This window comes from Rattus rattus, chromosome 16 (assembly GCF_011064425.1).
Source record: "Rattus rattus isolate New Zealand chromosome 16, Rrattus_CSIRO_v1, whole genome shotgun sequence".
NCBI classification, from domain to species: domain Eukaryota; kingdom Metazoa; phylum Chordata; class Mammalia; order Rodentia; family Muridae; genus Rattus; species Rattus rattus.
In genome coordinates this window covers 18,977,211-19,003,388 of record NC_046169.1, presented here as the reverse complement: position 1 = coordinate 19,003,388, position 26,178 = coordinate 18,977,211, and the positions used below count along the sequence as shown (strand labels likewise).

The following is a 26,178-nucleotide window of genomic DNA, read 5'->3' as shown; positions in this document are numbered from 1 at the left end:
GGAGGCAGAGGCAGGTGGATCTCTGTGTGTTCAAGGTTAGCCTGATATGCAGAGCTAAGACAGTCAGGGATACACAGAGAAATCCTGTCTCAAAAATCCAAGGGGGGAGGAGAGAGAGAGAGAGAGACAGACAGAGACAGAGACAGAGACACAGACTGACTGACTCCCATACAGACCAAGCTGGTCTCTCTGTTATTTTATTAATATTTTTAGATTTATTTTATGTGCACAAGTGTTCTGCCAGCGTGCCTGGTATCCAGGGAGGTCAGAAGAGGGCATTATGTCTCCTGGAACTGAATGGAACTAGCATGTGGGTTCTGGGAACCGAACCTAGTTCCTCTTAACTACTGAGCCATCCGTCCAGTCCCCCCACCCCCTCGTGTTCCATGTGCACATTCAGAGGCTAACTTGAACTTTCAGGACTCCATCTTCTCCCTCCACAGTGTGGGTCCCGGGTATTGAACTCGGGCTGTCAGCCTTGGCGGCAAGCTCCCTTACCTACTGATCCAGCTCACAGCACCCCCCAGGCTGGTCTTGAACTCACTAAATTGTCGAGGATGACCTGATGCTCCTGCATCTACGTCACCAGGGCCCAGGTTGCCAGGGCCCAGCCAAGACCCTCTGCCCGGGAGGGTTTCAACTGCAGGCCCCCGCAGGCATTGACTGGCAAGTTCTCTGTCTTAGGGACCTAGGCTAGCCAGCCACTCATACCTGGTCACTGTTCCCTGAAGAGACCTGTCCTATTACTCCATGTCCTCTGGGAGGTCCCAAACCCCTGGGGCTCACATAAGACAAGGGAAGGAAGGGGGACCCCTACCCTCTGGTCCAGAATAAGTCTCCCTCTGGCCCTCTGGTTTAGTATATTTGAGCCAAGAGCCGTGACAGCAGCTGTATTTTATATGCCCCTAGGAAGACAGAATGGAGTGTGTGGGACCTAACGAGACATCTAGGAGGGAGAGAGAGGGGGACCTCCCAGGACCATGGAAAAGGAGTCCAGTCACCTCACCTCATCCCTTTTCCTAAAGCTGTGTCCACAGTGGCAAGGATGACGTGTGTGTCTCTGTCTGTGGTTATCTAGGTCACTGTGTGTCCCTGTGTGGGCTGTGTAATATGGTAATTTTGTGGTAAGAGGAAAAGCAATGAGCTTTTGGATGTAGCTCAGAGGAGGGAGAGCTTGGATGTTCTGGGTTCAGGCTCCAGCAGAGCCTAAGCGAGACATCAATGGCACATGTCCGTAGTCATTCTAGCCTTTGGGGAGGTAAGGCAGAGAGACTAGGAGTTCTGAGACATCTCTGGCTACACAGCAAGTTTCGGGATAGCCTGGGCTACATGAGATCATATCTGAAGGAAAGGGGAGTCTGGCAAGGGGACCCTTAAGCTGCTGGACATACACACCGTACCGGAACTACTCAGCTTCCTTTCTTAGCATCCCTGGGTGGCCTACAGAGTGGGTGTGGTACCCAGGAACGGAGCAGTAGAGCCAGGCTAAGATGGCAGCCACTCACCAAGGGGAGAGGGCACCCCACCCAGGCTGTGGGGCAGGGCAGAGCTAAGGAGGAACATGAAAATCGGCAGCGGGTCATCGGGGGCTTTCCTAGATCAATGCTGGCTCTCCCCTCCTCGGGGGCTGCCATCCGCTGGGCTATTTTAAGTCTGAGCGAAAAAGGCTGAGACTGCAAGAGCAGCTGGTGACCAAGTTTCCTTTTGTTCGTGGGAGGAAGGCTCCCGCCTCCGCGGTGCAGAGCCCCCTCTCCGTCTCACTCACATTCCACTTAGGTGGCTCTCCCATCCTGATACACCACTGCTGTCACCCCTGAGCCCCGTCCCCAGGGTGTATGGTAGGGAAGGGGGGTAGCCAAGAACCTGCTCCCAGCTTCTCCTGCAGAGAGGGTGGTCCTGCTGGCTTCCTGGGAGAGCAGTTGAACAGCCTGAGGCCTCTGCCAGCCCGAGGTCACAGCTGTCGCTAGGACAAGGGCCACTGTCCTCCTGTACCTCTCTTTGCTTCTCATGACCCCCGGTGACCTGTCACCTCCATGGCTACAATCCTTCCCCCACCCCGGGGTATCATCTCTTAGGAAACTGTTCTTCTGTTACCGCCCCCACACCCCCAACACCAGGGTGCCCTCTGTCTCAGACACTCAGGGCAGCTAACCAGCTAGGAAGGTCAGCATTGTGAGGAGTTCAAAGTCAGCTGTTGCTTCGACTGGGTAGGCAAGGTTGGACCACTGTGCTCCGGCCTGGTGGGGGTATCTGCTTCCCCTCCTGAGCCCTCCGTCAGGTAAAGCCAGGTGAACAGAGCTCACCCACCACCCTGCGCCCGTTAAGTGCACAGGCCGATTACACCCCGACCAGCCTTAAATTTAGCCCCATCTGTTATCTCGGGAGGGGAGGGGGTGCGGGGAGGCAGCGAAGGAGGAGAAGGAGGAGGGTGGCTTCTTGGAAGGCAGCAGCGGGAGAGAGGGTGAGACTGTAGCTAGGGTGGCCTTGGCCTAGAATTGCAGCTGTAGACCAAGACATAGCCAAGGGAAGGAGGGAGATCACAATGCCAGGGTTTGCCCAGAGATCTCCATCCCATTCCTAGTGCTAGAGGCTGGGATCTACACCATGTTTTCTCTTCTCTCCCCCTCCACCCTCCACCCCCACCCCTCTACCTCATAGAGACCAAGGAGGAACTGGAGGAGCTCATGTCGGACATTAAGAAGACAGCGAACAAAGTTCGCTCCAAGCTAAAGAGTAAGTCGCTCTGGTGGCTGAGGACCTGGCTCCGTGGCAGCTGGGGTCGTGGCTCAGTAGGCTTGCCCAGCCTACATGAGGCCCTGAATTCCATCCACAGAGCCCCATGAGCTGGGTGTGGAAATTCACACCTGTAATCTCAGAAAGTGGAGGTCTGAGGATCAGGACAGCCTAAGCTACATAGCTTGGGGACAGCCTGGGCTATATGAGAGTTATATAGAAACAATACATTAAAAATAATTTTTTTTTTTTGGTTCTTTTTTTCGGAGCTGGGGACCGAACCCAGGGCCTTGCGATTCCTAGGCAAGCGCTCTACCGCTGAGCTAAATCCCCAACCCCTAAAAATAATTTTTAAAATTGCAAAAGCCCACCCGAAGAGGATTTACGCATAGACCACATGTTGTCTCTGTTCACAGACATGCATGCATGTCCAGGGGCCAGGGCTACGTAGGGGACATGTTCTACAGGTGGTAGACACCTGGTCCTTCCCCCTCTTCCTGCACAAAAGAGGAATTATCAGGTCACAGAGTGCCTTGAGCTGCCAGATCCAGTACATCCAGGTGCTCAGGTGTGTGGTTGTGTGTTCACACACGAGTGTGCACAGCTGCACACACCTCCCAGCTGTAAGGACTGTTGTCGGTCCCACCTCCACTATTGTTTACAATTTGCCTTCTGTGTGACCCCCAACCCTTGTGGTTGGGAGGGGAGCGGAATCCTTGATTTACGGGCAGGGCCATGTATGGAGGCAGGGTGTTGCTTCCTCAGCGGCCTCCTACCTTCCCACCCCAGGCATCGAGCAGAGCATCGAGCAGGAGGAAGGTCTGAACCGCTCGTCAGCGGACCTGAGGATCCGGAAGACGCAGGTGCAGCCGGATGGCGACGGTGGGTGGGCATCTGAGTGTCTGGGTACTCGGTGGAGCCCAATACCTACCGGTACCCCTGTCTCCCCACCCCTGACTCCCAGCATTCCACGCTGTCCCGAAAGTTTGTGGAGGTCATGTCCGAGTACAACGCCACTCAGTCAGACTACCGAGAACGCTGCAAAGGGCGCATCCAGAGGCAGCTGGAGATCAGTGAGCTGGGGCAGGGTCCGGGCTGGAAGGGAGGCCCTGTGGCTCAAGTGGTAAAGGGGGCTCATGAATGTCTGGGTTTGAGGGTTGGAGCCACGAGCAGGGAGGGCCTGGGGTTGTGGTTTGAGCCAAGTAGTGGTAGGTGTGGCCTGTGGCTAGGGGCGTGATTTGGGTTGGAGGGGTGGTGCCATGAATAGTCTAGGTATGGTGTTTGGGCCAGATAGAGTGGGAGTGGGTAGGACCGTGTGGTGCGGACATAGCCTGGAGGGGGTGGTGGTGAGGCCATTGGTGAAGCCTGTGACTACAGATGGGGATGGGGCCATCAATAAAAGGTCCTGGAGGCGGGGCTTAGAGCTAGAGGTGCGGTTGAGGGTGGGGCTTCGGTTGGAAGCTGGATGCTATTGAGCTCCCAGGAGAGGGCCTGACTTAGTGTGATCCCCCCCATAGCTGGCCGGACCACGACCAGTGAGGAGTTGGAAGACATGCTGGAGAGTGGGAATCCCGCCATCTTTGCCTCTGGGGTGAGTGTGAACCCCTCCCCTGTTACCAGGACCCATTGACCACATCCCACCACATTACAGCACAGTATGGGGGGCCAAACCCAGGGTCAGGGTAGTGTTTGGATACAGCACCCGACTGAGGCGGAAGCGAAGGGAGGGGACCAGATTGAGGGTCGTGTAAATGTCTGTGGCAACGGTGAAATTCAAGACTTGTGTTCAGGTTACGATGAGGGAAGGAGCTTGCTGGCAGGCCTGAGGACCTGAGCAGGGTCCCTGAGGTTCAAATGGTAGGAGCAGAGAACTGCAAGTTGTCTACACACACCACACATGCATACGCTCATACTGTGCACACAGATACACATGCACACATACACCCATGCACACACACACACATGCAGGCACACATGTACACACACCACACATGCATATGCTCACACTGTGCACACATATACACGTGCACACATACACCCATGCACACACACACACACATGCAGGCACACATGTACACACACCACACATGCATATGCTCACACCGTGCACACATATACACATGCGCACATACACCCATGCACACACACACACATGCAGGCACACATGTACACACACCACACATGCATATGCTCACACTGTGCACACATATACACATGCACACATATCCCCATGCAGGCACACATGTACACACACCACACATGCATACGCTCACACTGTGCACACATATACACATGCACACATACACCCATGCACACACACACATGCAGGCACACATGTACACACACCATAAACACACACACACAATGTCATAAGGAAAACATATTGTTGCCAGTTCAAAGCCCGCCAGGGTACCAAGCAGGCATGATGCAGCGTCCCTTTCATCCCAACACCAGGCAGAGGGAGGCAGGGACAGACAGACGGACAGAGCGAGGAGGATGGAGTCCCTAGCATCCTTGGCTGCACGGCTCATTGGAGGATGGGCTGAGCTGTATGTGACCTAAAACCAAACTGTGTGGATGTAACTGCAGCAGTGGGGGGACAGACCTGGCCAAGGTTGAGAGCTCACTGGCCGGACTTCTGGTTCAGGAGAAGACTGTCTCACCGAGGCAGGGCGGACAGGACGCCTAAGAAGGGAACGTGATGCTAACTACGCTTACTGCCCGAGTTCCGTCCCCAGGAGCCTCATGGCAGAGGGAGAGAACTGGCTTCCTTCTCCAAGTTGTCCTCTGACTAGAAGCAAGCCGTATCGTCATGCGCCCACGCACGCAAATATTTTCTTACGTGGTGAGGTAGAGAGTGGTAGATGCCTTGTTCTGGTCACTGCAGTGTGCAGATTGGTACATAGACCTGCGCGTGCACGCTCGTGTGCACACACACACACACACAAATAAAAAATTATTATTTTTTTAATTCCAGAAAACAAGGGCTCAGTTCCCAGCACTCACATGGCAGCTCACAACCGTCTGTAACTCCAATCCCAGGGATCTGGCGCTCTCTCTCTCTCTCTCTCTCTCTCTCTCTCTCTCTCTCTCTCTCTCTCTCTCAGACACATACACACACACACACACACACACACACACACACACACACACGGAAAACACAATGCAGTGCACATAAAATAAAAATAAATAAATCTTAAAAAAGAAAATAAGTAAATAGATGTGTAGAAAACCCCAAAAACAGGGCTGGAGAGGTGGCTCAGTGGTTAAGAGCACTGACTGCTCTCCCAGAGGTCCTGAGTTCAATTCCCAGCAACCACATGGTGTCTCACAACCATCTGTAATGAGATCTGATGCCCTCTTCTGGTGTGTCTGAAGACAGCTACAGTGTACTCATATACACAAAATAAATAAAATATTTTAAAAAAAAAAAAAAGAAAGAAAGAACCAAATCACAAGACTGAGCTGTGGTGCGATTGTTAAATAAAGTTCTTGCCTGCCACTACGAAACCTAGGCCTCAGTTCTCAGCACTTTTTAAAACCAGCATGGTTGCAGGCCTGTAATTTGAGCACTAAAGAGGTAGAGGCAGGGGCTGGAGAGATGGCTCAGAGGTTAAGAGCACTGACTGCTCTTCCAGAGGTCCTGAGTTCAAATCCCAGCAACCACATGGTGGCTCACAGCCATCTGTAATGGGATCCAATGCCCTCTTCTGATGTGTCTGATGTGTCTGAAGACAGATACAGTGTACTCATTAAATAAATCTTTAAAAAGAAGAGGAGGAGGAGGAGGAGGAGGAGGAGGAGGAGGAGGAGGAGGAGGAGGAGGAGGAGGAGGAGGCGGCAAACCTAAGTACCCGGATTCGATGCCCAGGCCTCTCTTTGTGAAAGGAGAAAACTGACTCCTATCTGGCTTTCACATGTATGCAGTTGGACATGCTTTCGTGAGCACACATACATACATGTGCAACAAGTAATGAATGCAAATTCTTTTTTTTTTTTTTTTTTTTTGCAACAATGTTTCACTGTGTAGCTCTGGCTGTCCTGGAACTCTTTGTGTAGGCCTGGGTGATTTGGATCTCACAGAGATTGGCCTGCTTATGCCTCTCAGGGACACCATGTCTGCCATAATAAAACAGTCACGTGGCGAGCACTAACTGTGGGGGAGTGTCATGAGCTCCTTCTTTTTTTTTTTTTTTCCTTTTCTTTTTTTCGGAGCTGGGGACCGAACCCAGGGCCTTGCGCTTGCTAGGCAAGCGCTCTATCACTGAGCCAAATCCCCAACCCCAAGCTCCTTCTTTCAGACAGGAATCGAGTCCCACAGAGACTCAGCAATGGTGCCAGACAGGAGTTTGGAAGGGCTGTGGCTGCTGCTTTTGGGAAACCTCTACTCACTCAGCTGCCTCCTCCTTGGCCCCTATTCTAGTCTCATTTCTGTCGCTGTGAGGGAAAAAAAAAAAAAGCAACTCAGCGGAGAGGGGTCATGTTTTAGCTGACAGGATTGAAGCAGCTAGTCACCTCGCAGTCAAAGTGGAGAGAGAGAATGAATGTTTGCATGCCTAGTGCCCAGCTAGCTTTCTCTCCCCATAGCCCAGGATCTTCTGTGTAGGGAATGGCGCCACCCACAGTGGGCAGGGTCTTCTCACATCAGTTAACATTGATAATTAAGACAGTCCTAGGGGTTGGGGATTTAGCCCAGTGGTAGAGCACTTGCCTAGCAAGCGAAAGGCCCTGGGTTCGGTCCCCAGCTCTGGGGAAAAAAAAAAAAAAAAAAGACAGTCCTTCATCGACATGTCCCTAGCTAAGCTGATTTAGGTCATCCTCATTGAGGAGAGACACTCTTCCCGGGTGACTCTAGATTATATGAACTTGACACAACTCTCGAGCCTGGAGAAATGACTCTGTGGTCATTATAAATGCATTAGTCCTTGCTGCTCTTCTGGAAAACATGAGTTTGGTTCCTAGCATTCATGTCTGATAGCTCATAACCACTTGTAACTCCAGCTCCAGGGCCTCTGACACCCTCCTCTGGCCTTCTCAGGCATCAGACTCATGTGCATATACCCAGACAAACATATATGTATAGATTTCAAAACCAAAAAGGACAGCCTCCCTTACAGTCCAGCCCTTCTCCTCAGCATCAGGGTCCCTCTGCTCTACCCTGTAGATCATCATGGACTCCAGCATCTCGAAGCAGGCCCTCAGCGAGATCGAGACCAGGCACAGTGAGATCATCAAGTTAGAGAACAGCATCCGGGAGCTGCACGATATGTTCATGGACATGGCCATGCTGGTGGAGAGCCAGGTGAGGACCCTTGTCCCCGATGTCGCCCTCGGTCCCAGCAGCATCCAGGGCCACACTAACCCCTTCCCTTTCCACCCAACACGCTGCCCTGCCCGGGAGGGACAGAGTATCTTCAGGTAACCGTACTGTTGTAAGGGCCTCCAGGGATCCCATTGCATGGCTCTGCTTGCTCCCCTAGGCCCTGCATGGCCCCACCCCTCCCTCCAGCCCTGTCTTGGCTTCATGATCTACGTCAAGGGCCACTATAGACTGGCTGCCTTGCTTGGAGCAGGAGGCATAGCAATGACCTGGGTAACTGAGTGGTGCTTACAGGAGTGAATGCCTATTGGGTGGGAAAGGGTAGCACAGCCTCTAATAGAACAATGGATTAGACCTTAGTGCTGGGAGCTCAGGAGAGTCCTAGGTGGGCGTGTTCAACATATGGCCTAAAAGTTGAGAGTATGTGTGTGTGTGTGTGCGCGTGCATGTGCGTGTATGCACAGACCTTATACTTTTTTTTTTTTTTCCGGAGCTGGGGACCGAACCCAGGGCCTTGCGCTCGCTAGGCAAGCGCTCTACCACTGAGCTAAATCCCCAACCCCCCTTTCTATTTTTTTTTTTTTTTTAAAAATTCTTGAGACCATATCTTGCTATATAGACCAAGTTGACCTTGAACTCATAAAGATGCGATTGCTTCTGCATGCCCCATGCTGGGATAGGAGGCTGTGCCCATGGCATAACATATATTCACTCAGAACTTGGTCTACTCAGGGTTTCCTTTGCCCAGACACATGTGTATGGCGGAAAGGGACCAGCTAGGAGGAGCTCCCAGGAGCAGCGAGGAGTGACGTCCAGCTGAGGGACCAACAGTACCAAGAGCTCAGGAAGAGGCTAAGCTTGAGGAGACAGGAGGGCTGAGGGACCCAGGGAGTGGTCAGGGCCAATGCAAAGTTGGAGACAGATGATGTGGTAACGGGTAGTCTCATATACGCCAGCCTCAAATTTACGTACCTTAAGATTACCTTGAACTTTTTTGTTTTGTTATAATTTATTTGTTTTTCATGTTTTTTTAAGTGTATGAGTGGTCTGTCTGCGTGAACACCTGCACGGCAGAAGAGGGGATCAAATTCCTTTGTAGATGGTTGTGAGCCAACATCTGACGCTGAGACTTGAACTCCCAGACCTCTAGAAGAACACCAAATGCTCTTAACTGCTGAGCCATCTCACCGGCCCGATCTTGGACTTTTTTTTTTTTTTTTCTTTTCTTTTCTTTTTTTCGGAGCTGGGGACCGAACCCAGGGCCTTGCGCTTGCTAGGCAAGCGCTCTACCACTGAGCTAAATCCCCAACCTCTTAAAGAATTTTTATTTATTATTTTAATGCATGTGGGTGTCTTGTCTCTATACATGTCTGGGCACTAAGGCCTGGGACTTCTGGAGGCCAGAAGAGGGTATCTGATCCCCTGGGACTGGTGTGATGGATGGTTGTGATTTGACAAGTGGGTGCTGAGAATTGAACCAGTGTCCTCTGCAACAGCCACCAGTGTTCATAACCACTGAGCCATCTCACCAGTCTAACACTGAACTTTTTTATTTAAGAAAAAATTTATGTCTGTGTATCTGTCTGTGTCTGTGTGTCTGTCTGTGTCTGTGTAGCTGTCTGTGTCTGTCTGTGTCTGTGTAGCTGTCTGTGTCTGTCTGTGTATCTGTCTGTGTCTGTGTGTGTGTCTGTGTGTCTGTGTCTGTGTGTGTATCTCTCTGTGTCTGTGTCTGTGTGTCTGTGTCTGTGTATCTGTGTCTGTGTAGCTGTCTGTGTCTGTGTGTCTGTGTATCTGTGTGTAGCTGTCTGTGTCTGTGTATCTGTGTCTGTGTAGCTGTCTGTGTCTGTGTGTCTGTGTCTGTGTATCTATCTGTGTCTGTCTGTGTATCTGTCTGTGTCTGTGTGTGTCCATTTGTGCTCGCAGGAGAGAGTTTTCTCTTTCTACTACGTGGGGCCGAGGGACGAATTCTGGCTTGGTGACATCAGCTTTTATCCCCTAAGGTACCTCCCCTTCTGGTCCTTGAACTACTGTCCTCTTGGCTCTCGTTCCCAAACGATGAGCCTGTATGACAGTATTCAGTCGACATGGTGCTGGAGATCAAATGTGGGCCCTCCCACAACCAAGTCACATCTCCACCCCAGCCCTTTGCTTTTGTTTTGAGGCAGGGTCTTCCTCTGTAGCCTTGGCCTCAGACCTGTGGCGATCCTCATCGCTGAGAGCTGGGATCACAGGGGCAAACCACCATGTTTGCCTTCGTCGACGTGGATCTTACCGTTGACTTTTTAGTTTTGGTTTTGTTTTGTTCTTTTGCCTTTGTGAAATAATCTTGCTGTTTAGCCCAAGCTAGACTTTGAACTCGGGATCCTGTCTGGGTCTCCTCGGTGCTAAGATTTTAGCTGTTACCACACCTGGCTTTGTTGAGGTTTTGTTATTGTTCGTTTGTTTGTTTGTTTGTCTGATTTGGTGATGGTCTTCAGGGACATTGTGTGTTTATGATTTCTTTTACCTTTGTAAAAAAGGGTTTTGCTGGGCTGGAGAGGTGGCCTCAGTGGTTAAGAGCACTGACTACAGCACTGACTGCTCTTCCAGAGGTCCTGGGTTCAAATCCCAGCAACCACAACCATCTGTAATGGTATCCAGTGCCCTCTTCTGGTGTGTCTGAAGACAGCTACAGCTATATATAATAAATAAATAAATATTTTAAAAAAGAAAAAGAAAAAGAAAGGAAGAAAGGGTTTTGCTATGTAGCCCAGGCTAGTCCTGAATTCCTGATCTTCTTGCCTCAATCTCCTGAGTGTTAGGCTCACAGATCATGCCTGGCTAGAACAAAGGTTATAGGGATAGGTGTGTTATGAGCAGTGGGCAGGTCTGAGGAAACTGTGCCAGGTTCTCCTGAGAAACCCTGAGGAGAAGACATCAGACTTAGACTGAGATCCAACATGGTTGTAAGTCTTGTGGGACAGTGTCACACTCAAAGACATGGGATCCGAAGAGGACTGTGGGGGCTGGACAGACAGTTTCAGCATCTGAAGCCAGCAGACATGAGCTTTCTGGAACTGTCCCCCAACCACTGAGGCTTGCCCATGCTCTTCTGGTAAGCTTTGGCCAGGAAAAGTACAGACTGTGACCCACCCACTCCTGCCCTGCCTTTGCCTGGCATTGTCCATTTCCTAGGGTCACAGCTGACTACCCCTCTGCATGGTCCTCAACCTTGTCTGAGACTGCATGGCCAATTCTACACCCCAGGATGGCTGCTCTTTGGGACGGGTGGGAGCTGCTCCTGGCATGTCTTGTACTCAGGCCTAGTGGCACAGGTGAGAAGCTACGTGCCCTCCTCACACAATTCTTCTCTCCCTCTCTCTCTGACTTCAGGGTACTTTCCTCAGCCCCTACCCTGCGCCCTCTCCTGAGCCTGAGGAGGGAGGCCTGGACCTTGGGTGCCCCTGGCCCTGCAGGGGGAGATGATTGACAGGATCGAGTACAATGTGGAACACGCTGTGGACTACGTGGAGAGGGCCGTGTCTGACACCAAGAAGGCCGTCAAGTACCAGAGCAAGGCGCGCAGGGTCAGTGGCCAGCTCTGCCTAAACCCATACCACAGAGAACCCCCAAGCTATGGGATCCTCCTCCCCTCCTACTTGTCCCATTTTCAGAACCTCCAACCATAGCCTTCACTTCTCCATCAACACTCCATTCTAGGCCGTCCCCGATCCTAGTCCGGCCCTCCAGAATCCAGCCCTTATTTTACAGATTTTTGGTTGTTTTGTTTTAATTTGTTCCATATTGGGGTTCCATATTGCGGATGGAACCCAGGATCTAGGAAATGCTAGACCAAAGCTCCACCACAGAGCCCCGCCCCCAGCCCCTCACTGGGGGATTCTAGGCAGGGGCTCTACCACTGAGCCCCGCCCCCAGCCCCTCACTGGGGGATTCTAGGCAGGTGCTCTACCACTGAGCCACGCCCCCAGCCCCTCACTGGGGGATTCTAGGCAGGGGCTCTACCACTGAGCCCCGCCCCCAGCCCCTCTGGGGATTCTAGGCAGGGGCTCTACCACTGAGCCCCGCCCCCAGCCCCTCACTGGGGGATTCTAGGCAGGGGCTCTACCACTGAGCCACGCCCCCAGCCCCTCTCTGGGGATTCTAGGCCGGGGCTCTACCATTGAGCCACGCCCCCAGCCCCTCACTGGGGGATTCTAGGCAGGTGCTCTACCACTGAGCCACGCCCACAGCCCCTCACTGGGGGATTCCAGGCAGGGGCTCTACCACTGAGCCACGCCCACAGCCCCTCACTGGGGGATTCTAGGCAGGGACTCTACCACTCAGCCCCAGCATGAGCCCTCATTCCAGTCTCTCCCACTGCTCTTCTGAGGCCTGCCTTTTGTGTCCCTGCAGAAGAAGATCATGATCATCATTTGCTGTGTGATTCTGGGCATCATCATCGCCTCCACCATCGGGGGCATCTTTGGATAGAAACCACCCACCCACGGCTCCATTCTGGATGGGTCTCCCTGAGGAGGCCCCTGGCTGCTGCACCTAGCTGGGTTGCCCTCCCCACTCCGGCCTTCTGGCTGGGAGTCCTTTTCCCTCCCATCCAACACTGCTCCCTCTCTGCCATGAGGCTCCCGTCCCCACCACCCTGCCCCAAGCCGTGTCGTGTGCATGATCTTGTGACAGTGTGTGTCTGTACAGGAGGCAGAGGGGAGCAGGATCGGGAACAGCCAGAGGGGCTGGGTACAGGCCAGTGTGGGCAAGACTCGGGCCCTGGCCAGGTCCGCCTTCCTTCAGGCCTGGGGCCTACGCTTCCCTGGGACTCAGGCTCCTTTCTGGACCCCAACCTTGCCCTCACTCGCCCTGCCCTCTGGCTTCCTCAGCTCTCCCCACCATGCCAAGGCACCTGGAGGGTGGGGACCAGCTGGTCACATGGTGCTGCTTTTCAGGTTAGGGGTGGGGACAGCTCAGCACTGAGTCTTTGTTAGCTGCCCACTGCCAGGATGCTCAGGGTGCCACGGCTGCTGGTGTGCTAGGAGCACCCAGTACCCCCTCTTTGGGCAAAGCCTGACAGTGTCTCTGGCCTCAGCTGCCCTTACCACAGCCCTGGGAGTCCTGTTCCTGGGCTGGGCCTGAGCCTAGTGATCCTTTGCTAAGAAGCTCAGTGGTGCCATCTCCAGCCTTGCTCTGAGCTGGAGAGGCGGAGCAGGCCATAGTCCTCTGCCCACAGTCTCTAACGGGCATGTTAAGTCGTGGCCGGAGTTGCATGTTGGGGACAGCGGTTCCCTGCTCCCTTTCTGCTCTGAAAAGCCAGGTGTCACTTTGGGCCTGCAGTCTCACCCTGCCCCGTCTCCCATTGATGTGCCACGTGGTGTCAGGTGTACTGGATGCAGTATTCAGCAGCCAGCTGGGGAGGGGGCTCCCCACTTTCCTCCCCTGCCATCTTGGGGCTTCTCAGAGTCAAAAATGTACCCCCTGCCCCAGGACCCCTTTCTCATCCACAGGCAAGGAGTATGCATGCGACTGCATGCAGCGGGAGCTGGGGCCGTGTCTGTGTGCCCCTTCCCCTCCGCTTTGCTCCTGCCCAGTGACTGACCACTGTCCGTGCTGCCTTCTCTCATGGCCACTTCCCCTTACCCCGTCACCAAAGGTCTCGGTACAACCAGCTGCCCATTTTGTGAGATTTTTATGTAGAATAAACATTTGTATCTGGAGTGAGCCTCTGTTTGGAATTTTTCTTTTCCCACCTGCAGTGTAGGGGAATCAACCCTGGAGGTGCCGATGGGGAAGAGGCTCAGAGATGGAGGATCCCTCCGTCAACACACAGGCCTTCATTTGCCTCTGGGTGGTCAGTGGGTGACGTCTGGGCTTTTGAGACAAGCCCAAAACCCCACATCCTTACCTAGGGGGAAGCCAATGGCCTTGCTTATCAAAGGCAAGGTTCCAGGTCTCACGTGTACATGAACACTTAGCCAGCATGCATGCATGTGCCTGAGGCCCTCCGAGGTCGGAAAAGTGGGTTGACTCCCCTGCAACTGGATTTGTGGATAGCATCAGTCCCCATGTGGGTGCCGGGAACTAGTTCCAGTTTCTCTGCATAAGCCATGTCTCCAGCTCAGAGATCTTGGTTTTTAAGTTTTGCTTGTTTCAAGCTAGGATCTCACCAGGTAGCCATAGCTGGCTGTTCTGGAACCTACTATATAGTCTAGGCTGGCTTCAGATTCAGAGATCCGCCTGCTCTGCTTCCCAGGGGCTGGAACTAAAAGGGAGCACCACCGAACCTGGTGATTTATGAGCATGTGTCTGCCATATGAGTGTGTTTGCCTGGGGTGGCCGGAGGAGAGTGTTGGATCCCCTGGACCTGGGGTAATGGGTGTTCTGCGCTCACAACATGGGTTGTAGAAACCAAACTCAGGTCCTCTGGAAGAGCAATAAATGATCGAAACCACTGAGCCATCTCTCCAGTCCCTTCAAGAAAAAGGTGCACGTGTGCTTGAGCATGTGTACATGTATGTGTACTTGAGCATGTGTACATGTATGTGTACTTGAGCATGTGTACATGTATGGGGAGATCCAAGGACAACTTTGGTCCTCGCCTTTTACCTTGTTCAAGCCAGGTAAGATATTTTGTTCCCTGGGTATAGCTGACCTGGGAATTTCAGGGGATGGCTGCTGGATCCCACACATCCCAGAGCCTGAGGTCACTAAATACTAAGATATTTAACACTTCCCACTTGAGGCAAGCGGCTTGGGAGTGGCAGAGACCTCAGGCAGTATACACTCAAATTCCCAAACCCCATTCCCAACCTGTGTACAAAGTGACATGCAAGATGAGTTCAATTCAGGGACCCATCTGTGCCCTAAGCAAGACAAAAGAATGCTTCTGTCTATTCCAGGCCTGTATATCCAGTTCTTGCCTGGGAGCCATGTAGTGGTCCCCATCAGAGGAACCTGAGACACAGGCTCAGGGGGAGCCAGGGACACCAGTTACTTAGAAAGTAATTTAATGCATTTAGGACAAAATAAAACATTCTTAGAAATGTTTTTCCTTTTGGTTTTTAAGACAGGTTTTTTGCTGTGTAGCCCAGACTGGCCTGGAACTTTCCAACTTCTTGTCTCAGACTCCCGGGAGGGTGTTGCGATTACAGGATGTGAGCTGCCAAACCCAGATCCCTGCAACTCTTAGTGAAGAAATATTTTGAGAGCGTCCCAACTCTTCTAAAATACTATGTTGCTAGCTGCTGAGGTAAACAGTTCAATCCAGAAAATTCCTGAGGCGGGTCCTGGGTTGGATAGCGCCCACTCTGAGCAGAGTGGGTGGCAGGACCGTCTGCGTCTGCGGACTGGATGTGTGTGGGTGGCCAGGCTCTCCGGCTGATCAGATGTGGCTCCCTCAGAAGCGGGGCTTGCGCTTGCGGCCGGTGTACTGCGTGTCAGGTCTGACCTCCCTGCAGATGGACGGACAGACAGAATGGGCTCAGGGGCGGCCACAGCACCCCTCCCTGCCCGCTGTCCATGCCAGCCTCTACTCACTTGCCCTGGCGCCTGCGCCTCTCCTTCTTCTCTAGGACCCACTCCCGGCTCTTCTTCACCAGGTCCCTCCGGGCCTTCTTGTGTGGAGCCCTGGCCAGAGACAGAGAGGAAGTGGGTTGGGGGGTGGGGGTGGCTAAGCTGTGCTCAGGGGCAGCCCAGAGGCTCCGTCTTCCTTTCTGTGATTTCCACTCTGGACTCCTCAGCAATAGGAACAAACCTGGCTTAGCAGAGCTGTGGCGTGTGGTCTGTGCCCCTGCACGGTGCCACTGGGTGGATGGCCTGGTGGCTAACACACCTGGTGCATGGGTAACTCCAGGAAGGAGTAACTCAGAAGCCTGGTAGTGCCCAAGGGAAGCCACGGCACCTCCCCAGTCCAGTGTTGCCACTTAAGGTGCTCGAGGCTTGAGAATTCAGTGTGACTATGGAAGCCAGTGTCCACCCCAGCCCCACCCCACTCGAGCTTCTATCAATGTCTGAGGCCGGAAAACAAGACTGCCCGCTCACGGCAGTCCTGACGAGAATGCTCCTCGCAGGCTCATCTTGGCCTCCAGCCCTGGCCAAGGAGGAATGTGATCCCCATGGCTCAATGGACAAGAGGCCCGAGGAAGACAGGGTGCCCGCTCACCCAGCCACAGCCACATTCCCGTGGGCTGCTGGGATGAAGTGATGAAGGAGAATGGCCGGCTGCTTCAGTGTAGGCTGAGGCCCCTGGGTGCTGACAAGAGCCAGGACCTAGCCTTGCTGAACCCTAGCCTCGCAGAGCAGAGGCCCACGAGCTACTCGGCATGTGTGGTAGGGCAGGGCTACCCAAGCCACCAGGAAAGAAGGCAGTCTACGTGAGGCCAGAAGGGTGCCACGGAAGGAAGTGTCAGGTTGGCAGAAAAGCCAGTCAGGAGCCTGCCCTCCTCTGAGACCAGGTGAACAGCAGGAATTACTGGTCAGTTTCGGCAGCACAGCGCCACACCACCACGCACGCTGCGGGATGTGTAAGTGTGGCTTGTGACTGGATCTGGGAGGATCCTAGCTGCCGAGAAGACAAGGAAGGAAGCGAGGGACTAAGCGGGGTGAGGAAGAAAGGAAAGAGGGATGGAATAGCCCAGAAGGACAGGATGGGCTGACAACCAACACCGCATGATACCAGTGTGAAGCTAAGGGACCCTACAGTGCATGGAGGGGCTTGGATGCCTTGGGCTTCCTCTGCAAAGCTGAGTAGAAACATCTAGAAAAGTCCTAACGCACAATGGGGAATGAGCAGGGAAGGTAAGTAAGGACTCTGTGTGGGCGAGGGTCAGGGGTCAGGCTGGGAGAGCCAGAGCAAACGTGTGGGCAGCGCGAGTGGGGATGAAGTGGGAGGCACCAGACAGAGGAGTCACAGAGGTGGGAAGGAAAGAGGAAGTGACCAAGGGCGCCCAGAGGGAGGCCATGTGGAAACCTGTTTCTTCTCTTACTGAAACAGAGACAGAAACAGGGCAGGTGAGACGGGGCAGGTGAGACGGGGCAGGTGAGAGGCTCAGAAGGTTCCCGTGCTTGCTGCGCCGGCCTGGCCCCTGACCCACTCAGGGTCGCCTACTCATTCCTCTCAGCTTTGCAGAGGAAGTACATGGCACCCAATCTCTCCATGGTCCTCATGCCTCGTCCTCACACGAGGGTCTGTTGGTGACACATGCTTTCCGTAAGCTGGGCTGTGTTGAACAATCTGCATATCCGTCCCCATCTGTGGGGAGCTGTGTGTGGATGGGGAGGACTCGGGAGGGTGGGGATGAGGATGCAGGAGCCCAGGAAGGCTGAAAGTGGCTGGAGGGATGGTATGGGGGACGTGTAATGGAGCACCCTGCCCAGTGCGTCAATAAGGGGCATGCACAGGCTCACACAGGAAGCTAAGGCGCTGTGGCTGCCCCGGTGCTCTTCCTGAAGAGGGGCAGACACAGTCCAAGAGGCACATCTGGTTCTAACATCTCTTTGGTGCTGCAACTGTGTCTAAGCTAAGGCTGAGGTGAAAGCGGAGAGTAACACCCCAGTCCTTGCCTGGTCCCCGCACCTTCCACCTTACCGTTCACTGGTGAAAGCGGACTCGGAGGCCTGGTCTGCTTCCTGACTTTCAGTCAGCCCCTGCAGGAAACAAAGCTCTCAGGTCACCCTGTAGCTCACTGCTCAACACAGAAAGAAGAGCATCCAGGCCTGAGTAAGCCCAGTAGGCCTGAAGACAGGCCACAGGGGTGGGAGTTCCCTCCCAGGACCAGCAGAAGTCTCTCTCAGATAGCTGGCTCTGTATGCAAAGAACTGGGAAACCCTGACCATGGCAGCCCTCCCAGCATGCTCCTGTGTTGGGAAAAGAAGGTACGGCCTGGAAGACCAAGGCTCTTCCTTACCTTTGGCAGGGAGGTGGAAGGCCCAGAAAACAGACAGAGGTAGAACCTGAAATGAGAGAGGGCAGCAGGAAGCCTGGCTCACAAGGCCTAGCAGCAGCACAGGGTCCTTGTCCTACATTGCCCACCTACCCAGCGTTCCTCTGGCTACATAGTAGCCTGAAAGGGCCCCAGCACTATGGAGTCAGCTCTTGGTCCCAGCACTCGCTGTGTATGTGTGTACACACCAGGTCAGAGGTCAGCCTCAGCTGTCATTCCTCAGGCACCACACATTTGTTCTTTGACAGGGTATCTCACTATCCGAGAGCTCAGCAAGTAGGCTAGGCTGGCTGGCCAGAGTCCCCAGAGATCTGCCTAGCTTCATGTCCAGGGCACCAGGATCACAAGCGAGCACCACCACGCCTGGCTTTTAACATGAGTGCTGGAAATGGGATACCAGGCCCTCAAGCTTACAAAGCAAGCTTCACCCACTGAGCCATCACCCCGGGCCCTGGCACTTACTTCTTTGCTTTGGCACTGTTGGGGAAGTCCACCACCACACCGCCAGTGAAGCCTGCTCTCGTGGCCTGGGTTGTGATCAGCTCCAGCTGAGGAGATAGGGTCAGGGAACGATCAGAGGGACAAGAGAGACAAAAGCTGGAGATATTCTCAGCCCTCATTGGTCAGAATCTAAAGCCTTCTCTAGCTCGACCTTTCTGACTCCAGATGCCTGGAAAGCTACTAAGGCAGAATTCAGGTTGTAGCCAGTCTCAGCAGCCCCATACTGAGGGAGTACCAGAACAAACCAGTTCTGTCCATTCCCACCATCTGCTCCAGGGTCCCATCTCCCAGCCCTTAGGAGATGAATGGGGTCAACTAGAGCTGTCTTGGTTCTGATCCCACAGAATCCCTCTCTTAGGCCACAGAGGACGGAGCTGCCGAGGTCCTCTTGCTGCCCCTAAATCCACTGCGTTATGGGAATGGACAGCATCCCAGCATCGCCTCATAGCACCTTAACTCTCTTCTCTCTCAGAGCTGCGGATGGAGGCCAGGCCCAGTGCATGCTACATGAGACTGAGCCAACCACAGGCTCCCTACCACCTCACCTATCAACAGAAGACAGCACTCCAGCCTCCCCTACAAACACGCCCCCTCTCAGGAAGCCGCCTGGGGTCACAGTGCCACCACTAGGGTACCCTGCCCTTGTTTGACCAGGCAGCATGACTTCCGTGTCACATGCCCGGGCAAGAAGGCAGCTGAGTGGAGAAAACGTTGTATGTTCTCCCCTCCCCGAGGCCCTAGCTACCTGCTCACCTGCTCCGAGTTCTCGGGGTACAGCTGCAGGACAGCTCGGGCCCCACGGACCTGTAGGCAACAGAAATGTCATGACCACAGAAGTGTTCTGTGGAATCATGACCACAACACTCCTGTCGTGGGCAAAGTACCACTCTCACGGCTCAGAATACCATCACCAACTAAAGACTCCTAACTTCTGGGGTGCATGTTGGTAAAGCAGACATCTAACTTACAGTTGCAGGAAGAAAAACTGGGGCCAGGTGGTGCATGTCTATAACCTAAGCCTTCGGGAGGCAGAGGCAGGAGGATCACCACGTGCTCAGGTCTAGCCTGGTTTACACAGTAAGTCCCTGTCTCAAAAGAAAAGGGACGAGGAAGAAAAATAACCCAGTTGGTGTTGGAATTAAAGGTGCTCGCCATGGGCTGGAGAGATGGCCCAGTGGTTAAAGCGCTTGCTGCTCTTCTGGAGGACCCGGGATCCACTCCCAACACCCATGTGGCAGCTCATAGCATCTACAACCACAGATCCAGGAGATCTGCTGCCCTCATCTGGTCTCTGTAGGCACCGAGGACGAATGTGGTTCACAGACATACATGCAGACAAAACATTCACACATGTAACATAATAAAAGGAAATAAGAGGAGAAAAAAAGAAACAGACCAAAAAAAAAGAGGAAAGGAAAAAGGTACATGCCACAATGCCTGGCATGATTCTTTGTTTTTTGAGACAGGGTTTCCTATGTATCCCTGTCTGTCCTGGAACTCACTCTGTTGACCCGGCTGGCATCGACTCAGATCTGCCTGCCTCTGTCTCCAGAGTGCAGGGATTAAAGACATGCATCAAGAGCGAGCTAATAAATATATTTTTTTTCAAAATAGAAAGTTAGACAAGGGCTAGAGAGGTGGCTCAGTGATTAGAACTGACAGCTCTTCCAGAGGTTCTGAGTTCAATTCCAGAAACAACACAGTGGCTCACAGCCATCGGTAACGGGATGCGATGCCCTCTTCTGGTGTGTCTGAGGATAGAGGCAGTGTACGCACATGCAGAAAATAAATAAATCTTTGGAAAAAAAAAATAAAAGGAGGAGCTGGGGAGGAACTTCTAGAGGACAGGGGCACTCTGGCAGGTGACCTCTGTGTGCTACACATGCCTCTTCTCGGTCAACTCAGTGTCTCTGATGCTGGCCATGCTGCCACACCTGGGCTTTTTTTTTTTTCCTTTTCTTTTTTTCGGAGCTGGGGACTGAACCCAGGGCCTTGCGCTTGCTAGGCAAGCGCTCTACCACTGAGCTAAATCCCCAACCCCTGGGCTTTTTTTCTTTTGCATTTTTGAGGCTTCTCTGGTTGACTTTGAGCTTCCTGTGTATCAAAGGCTGGCCTTGAACTCCCAACTGTCCATGGATTCCATGTCTATACAACCTGCGACTGAGTGGTCCACAGGCCGTGCTCCTTTCTTAGCAGCCTTGTCATGGATCCCTTCAACTTCATCCTTGAACTTCCAAGACAGGAAGAAGGACAGACAGACACACATGCATGCAGAGGAAGGAGCTTATACTCACGAGGGCAGAGTACAGAGAAGAAAAGAAGCAGTAGAGGCGCCTAGCAGGGATGTCCGACTTCTTGTTTGCGTTGCAGAGCCACTGCACGGCAGAGATGCTGAAAAGGACGAGACCTCGTTAAGTGGGACCAGTGCCTTCCCCAAAGACCTCCTGGGGACTCTGCCGTCACCCGCACTGATCTGCGGCCTGCGGCTCCCACGCTGTAGAGGCCAGCCCACTCGTGGTCACTTCTTCACAACACAGTCCACTTGGGGAAAGAACTTACTTCCTTCAGCCATCCCAGGAAAAGGTTTTCTCAGCCAATGTCTCTGTGAACTTCCAGGTACCAAGGCCGTCGCGGCCCACCTACCCCTTCATCCTCTCACACCAAGGGAAACCCGCCAGTCACTTACGCCCAGCCACTCAGCTGCCTGCCCCTTTACACCCTTCTGTGTATCTACTAAGACTCTTCAAACCACCCTGATCGCAAACCTTCTCCAGTTACGTTCTTCACTTCTGGCCTACCCCTCTCCACACCCGGCCACAGAATGCCATCCTACTGGCCTGGCATGAGCAAGGCCTTCAGTTTGATCTCCGACGCCACAAAACAAAACCGGCACATCAGCCAGGTGGTACGCACATTTAATTCCAGCACTTGGGAGGCAGAGGCAAGTGGGTCTCTGTGAGTCTACACAGGGGCTTTGGGCCGGATAGGGCTACATAGTAAGATTCGTCTTTAAAAACAAACCAGAAAGAGCTTGAAGGGGCTCGAGACCCCATAGGAACAACAATGCCAAGCAACCAGAGCTTCCAGGTACTAAGCCACTACCTAAAGACTATACATGGACTGACCCTGGACTCTGACCTCATAGGTAGCAATGAATAGCCTAGTAAGAGCACCAGTGGAAGGGGAAGCCCTTGGTCCTGCTAAGACTGAACCCCCAGTGAACGTGATTGTTGGGGGGAGGGCGGTAATGGGGGGAGGATGGGGAGGGGAACACTCACATAGAAGGGGAGGGGGAGGGGATGTTTGCCTGGAAAAAGGGAAAGGGAATAACAATTGAAATGTAAATAAGAAATACCCAAGTTAATAAAGATGGAGAAAAAAACAAACAAACAAACAAAAACAGAACCCACCCTGCCCCGCCCCCACACACAAATGCTTCCTATCTCTTTAACATCATTGCTTTAAGTCTGAGCCAGGACCTCGAGCAGCCTAGCCTCCAACTCATGAGGCACGGGAAGAGCTTGCACTGCTAATCCTCCTGCTTCCGCCTCCCAGTGCGGGGATTACCACCATGTGCAGCATCAGCTCACACTTCCAACAGTAAACTCAACACCGCAGAGCCGGGGATTAAGGTTCAGGGGCTGGAGAGATGCTCAGCGACTCAGAGTACTTGCTGCTCTTGCAGGACACAAGTTCAGTTCCCACCACCCGCACTGCAGCTCACGACCATCTCCAGTGGCAGGGGACTGTCCTCTAGCAATCACGGGACCAGGCAATCATGCGATACATGCCCATGCACACAGGCCAACACATGCATAAAATAAAATAAACAAATCCTGCCAATGAGAGCTTGTCTGAGACTAGAGGCAGTGTCTGAGGACCAACCCGAGGGTGCTCTCTTGCCTCCACTTGTCTGTACCCACGAACACAACAATGTGTACACACACAATTATTTCTAGCTGTCTTCATCCTTACAAATCTACAAATCGGGCTGGAGAGAAGATGGCTCAGTGGTTAAGAGCACTGATTGTTCTTCCAGAGGTCCTGAGTTCAATTCCCAGCAACCACATGGTGGCTCACAGCCATCTGTAATGGGATCTGATGCCCTCTTCTGGTGAGTCTGAAAACAGCTACGGTGTACTCACATACATAAAATAAAAATAAAAATCTAAAAAACAAAAATTTTAAAAATAAATCTACAAATCTTAGACCATGTACATTTGATGAGTCACTGAGTCTGTATCCTGGTCCTTGTATGGAACAAATGATACTTTTGAAGAATCTCCTTTCTCTCCGCCATGTGTATTCTGGACATCAAACCGCGGGTCTGCCAGGCTTGCTAACAAGCCGTGATCACTGAGCCAGCTCCCAAGAACACGTAAGTTTTTAAATGTGATGTAATGACTGCTATATAGCCAGGTTTAGACAACATTCATCTATGAAACTAAAAGTGGGCGGTAAAGAATGTCACCTGATGCAGCCATCAAAAGAACCCGGTCTGAAAGGGACTCCCTGGCCCATGTCCCCTAGCAGCAGGTCTCCCTCTGTGTCTCGGTCCAAGGCGGCGTCTACATTGGAGGAAAAGAAAGTATGGGTACAACTGAGACAGACGGGTGAGGTGGGCGGGCCTGTGGTCTCAGTAACAGAGAGGCTGAGGCAGGTGTAACCTGAGTAGGGGACTAGCCTGGGCTATATAGCAAGATCTTATCTCAAACAAGCAAAAATCCAATCCACCTGTTCCACACAAAAGAGGAAGTGACCTTGGTCCAAGGCAGGGCACACGCACTTACCCAACATGGCAGGGCTGATGTCAATGCCCACCCAGTAGTGCCCCTCTTCTGAGATATAGTCTCCACTCAGTCCAGAACCACAGCTGGAATAAAGGAACCATCGGGGATCACACTGCTGAATAGCAGGGACCCTCCACCCTGACCTAGACAACTGGACCTCGGGTACCAGGGCCTTACCCGATGTCTAACAGATAAGAAGGCTGGCCCTCTGGCAAACAGAGGAGCTCCAGTGCTCGCTCAGTCATCTTGGTCTGGATGTCAATCATCCGTGAGCTGGGAAGTAGAAAAAGAGAGGAGCGGTTATGGAACTCCAGGTCGAGTTTCTCCTAGACCAAAGGAGTCAGGAAAATAAAGAAGCAATAATGAGCTAAAGGTACTTTTTCTACTTTAAATTCTTTTTATTTCATTTAGCGTGTGTGTGTGTGTACATGGTACTGGAGGTCAGAGGCCAAGTTGCTCAATTTGGTTCTCTTCTTCCAACATGAATTTCTGGGGACTGAATGAACTCAAGTCACGAAGCTTGGGGACTACCCTGTGAGCTATCTGGCCAACCCCTGCCCAACATTTTAAACTCACAATTCTAACCTGAAATCAACAGACTCAAATGCAGTTATTAAAAGTAGCCCCGTGAGGGTTGGGGATTTAGCTCAGTGGTAGAGCGCTTGCCTAGCACGAGCAAGGCCCTGGGTTCGGTCCCCAGCTCCGAAAAAAAAAAAAAAAAAAAAGAACCAAAAAAAAAAAAAAAAGTAGCCCTGTGGGGTTGGGGATTTAGCTCAGTGGTAGAGCGCTTGCCTAGGGGAAGCGCAAGGCCGGGGTTCGGTCCCCAGCTCGAAAAAAAAAAAAAAAAAAAAAAAAAAAAAAACGCAAAAAAGATAGAGGTGCATCTCATTTTATTAAAAGTTGTTTGTCTCACATTTTGTCACACACACACACACACACACACACACACACACACACACACACACAGTGTATTAGTGTTTTGCCTGCACATATGTCTGTGTGAGGAGGTCAGATCTTGGGAGTTAGAGATGGTAGTGGCTGCCATCTGGGTGCTGGGAACTGAACCCAGGTCCTCTGGAAGAGCATTCAGTGTTCCTAACCACTGATCCATCTCTCCAGCAAAGCTGACGGAAATAGAGCCAATCACTCAGCAAATGACCAGTCAGTGACCATCTACAGCTCTACTGGCCTTCACACCTTATTCCTTAGGACTGTGTTCTCTCAAAGAGTCACCTTCCATGCTTACTTTCACAAACAAGCATCAACAATGAACAATAAATGTTAGGGATGTGGCTCGGTGGTAGAGCACTTGCCCACAAGAGGCCTTGTTTGATCCCCAGTACCTCCAAAAAGCAAAAAGACTCATCTCAGTAGTGAAAGGTGTGTGTCTGGCCATACATCCCACCCCACCAGAAAATGAAAACCTCACAGCATTGGTAACCCTGAAAAATACAATACAATGCATACCAGGTCCCACAGAACCAGAACCTGGGAGGCAGAGGCAGGCATTTCTCTGTGAGTTCAAGGCCAGTCAGGGAGGTGAGGGAAGAGACAGTAAATCAGAGTGCAGTAGTGCAAGGCAGTGCAGGCCCATAAGGCCATTCAGAGGTACAGAACTTTAACAGCTAGCTACTGGCTGCCATGATGAACAGAATGGTCACACATGGTCTTTCCAAAAATCAAGGTAAACCGTCCCATGGAACAGTGTTCTGCACAGCCATACATGCTGGACCAGGCCTGCAATTTTATCACTTTTAAGGTGGAGACAAGAGGGTCAGGAATTCAGTCGTCTCCACTACACAGCAAGTTCAAGAATACCCTGGGCCATATGAGACCATGTTTCAAACCAACAAAACCAAATCAACTACCATGCAGAGGACTCAGACAAGGCTTATGTCAATGGTTACCATGACAACTCAGTGCACTCATGCATTTAAGTAAGGATCACAATAAACCCACAATGAGTATGTCCTCCCTCTAATAGTAATGATTCCTTCTAGGACTGTAGCCTAATAGAGTGATTTTCAGAACCCTACAGCGAATAGCTAGGGGTATGCCTCAAAGGTAAAACTTCTGTTTAGAGGGCTGGAGAGATGGTTTGGTGGTTAAGGGCACTGACTGCAGCACTGACTGCTCTTCCAGAGGTCCTGAGTTCAAATTCCAGCAACCACATGGTGGCTCACAACCATCTGTAATGGGATCTGATGCCCTCTTCTAGTGTGTCTGAAGACAGCTACAGTGTACTTATATATAATAAATAAATAAATCTTAAAAAAAAAAACCCCAAACAATAAAAACCACTTCCACTTAGAATCCCCAAGCCAGGGGCAGGAGGTGAAGCTCAGAGACAGACCACTTATATAATATGACAGTACCCTATTCGTATCTTCTAACTATTGACTACTTTACCACATATTTAAAACACACTGTCAAACGACCAAGTGTAAACTGGAAATGAATATACCCACAGGTAGCCTCGGTAGCAAGACACAGACAGACAGACAGACAGACAGACAGACAGACAGACAGACAGACACACACACACACACACACACACTCCCAAATTCTACACGCTTTCTAAGCGATGCCCATAATCCGGGCGACTTGCGGATCCCGACCCCCGCGATGCCTCTTAACAGCCATGCTCTCCTCACTTGCGAACGTATTTCCGGGCTTCATTCTGGTCATAAAACTGTTGAGAATAGAAAAAACACATGGGGTTTGAAGGGAAGAATCCAAAATCAGTCATTCTAGAAAAAGACCAAGACCTGAAGGGGCTCTCACCAGCTCTGGCGGTCCGCTGTGTTCTGGTCTCCGGCTACGAGATGCCATCTCTAAGGGATGGCAACACGCTGGGGCCGGCGAGCACAGGCGCAATGTTTGACGTCATCAACCTGCGATCGTCTCA

The 26,178-nt window shown here is 52.2% G+C and overlaps 2 protein-coding genes and 1 non-coding gene across 3 annotated transcripts in view; 1 reads left to right on the top strand and 2 right to left on the bottom strand.

Moving 5' to 3' along the window:
• The window catches only part of Stx1a (syntaxin 1A), a 28,233-nt gene extending 14,474 nt beyond the window's left edge, over positions 1-13,759 (top strand). Inside the window, exons 4-10 of the mRNA XM_032886821.1 lie at positions 2,659-2,733; positions 3,523-3,596; positions 3,698-3,806; positions 4,251-4,324; positions 7,898-8,035; positions 11,509-11,619; positions 12,446-13,759. Coding sequence (XP_032742712.1) covers positions 2,659-2,733; positions 3,523-3,596; positions 3,698-3,806; positions 4,251-4,324; positions 7,898-8,035; positions 11,509-11,619; positions 12,446-12,523 — 659 coding nt within the window. The 3' untranslated portion in view covers positions 12,524-13,759. The remainder of the gene's footprint in view (positions 1-2,658; positions 2,734-3,522; positions 3,597-3,697; positions 3,807-4,250; positions 4,325-7,897; positions 8,036-11,508; positions 11,620-12,445) is intronic.
• Positions 13,760-15,028: 1,269 nt separating this feature from the next.
• On the bottom strand, positions 15,029-26,159 carry Bud23 (BUD23 rRNA methyltransferase and ribosome maturation factor). The gene is made up of 12 exons (XM_032886676.1): positions 26,055-26,159; positions 25,925-25,962; positions 23,448-23,543; positions 23,271-23,353; positions 22,952-23,048; positions 20,775-20,871; positions 19,234-19,284; positions 18,442-18,527; positions 17,944-17,989; positions 17,625-17,683; positions 15,575-15,664; positions 15,029-15,489 (listed from the first exon to the last, which is right to left on the bottom strand). The coding sequence occupies exons 1-12, from the start codon at positions 26,100-26,102 to the stop codon at positions 15,435-15,437; spliced, it is 846 nt and encodes a 281-aa protein (XP_032742567.1). The 5' UTR covers positions 26,103-26,159; the 3' UTR covers positions 15,029-15,434.
• On the bottom strand, positions 16,042-16,174 carry LOC116886013. Its single transcript, XR_004386082.1, has one exon.
• Positions 26,160-26,178: the final 19 nt, after the last annotated feature.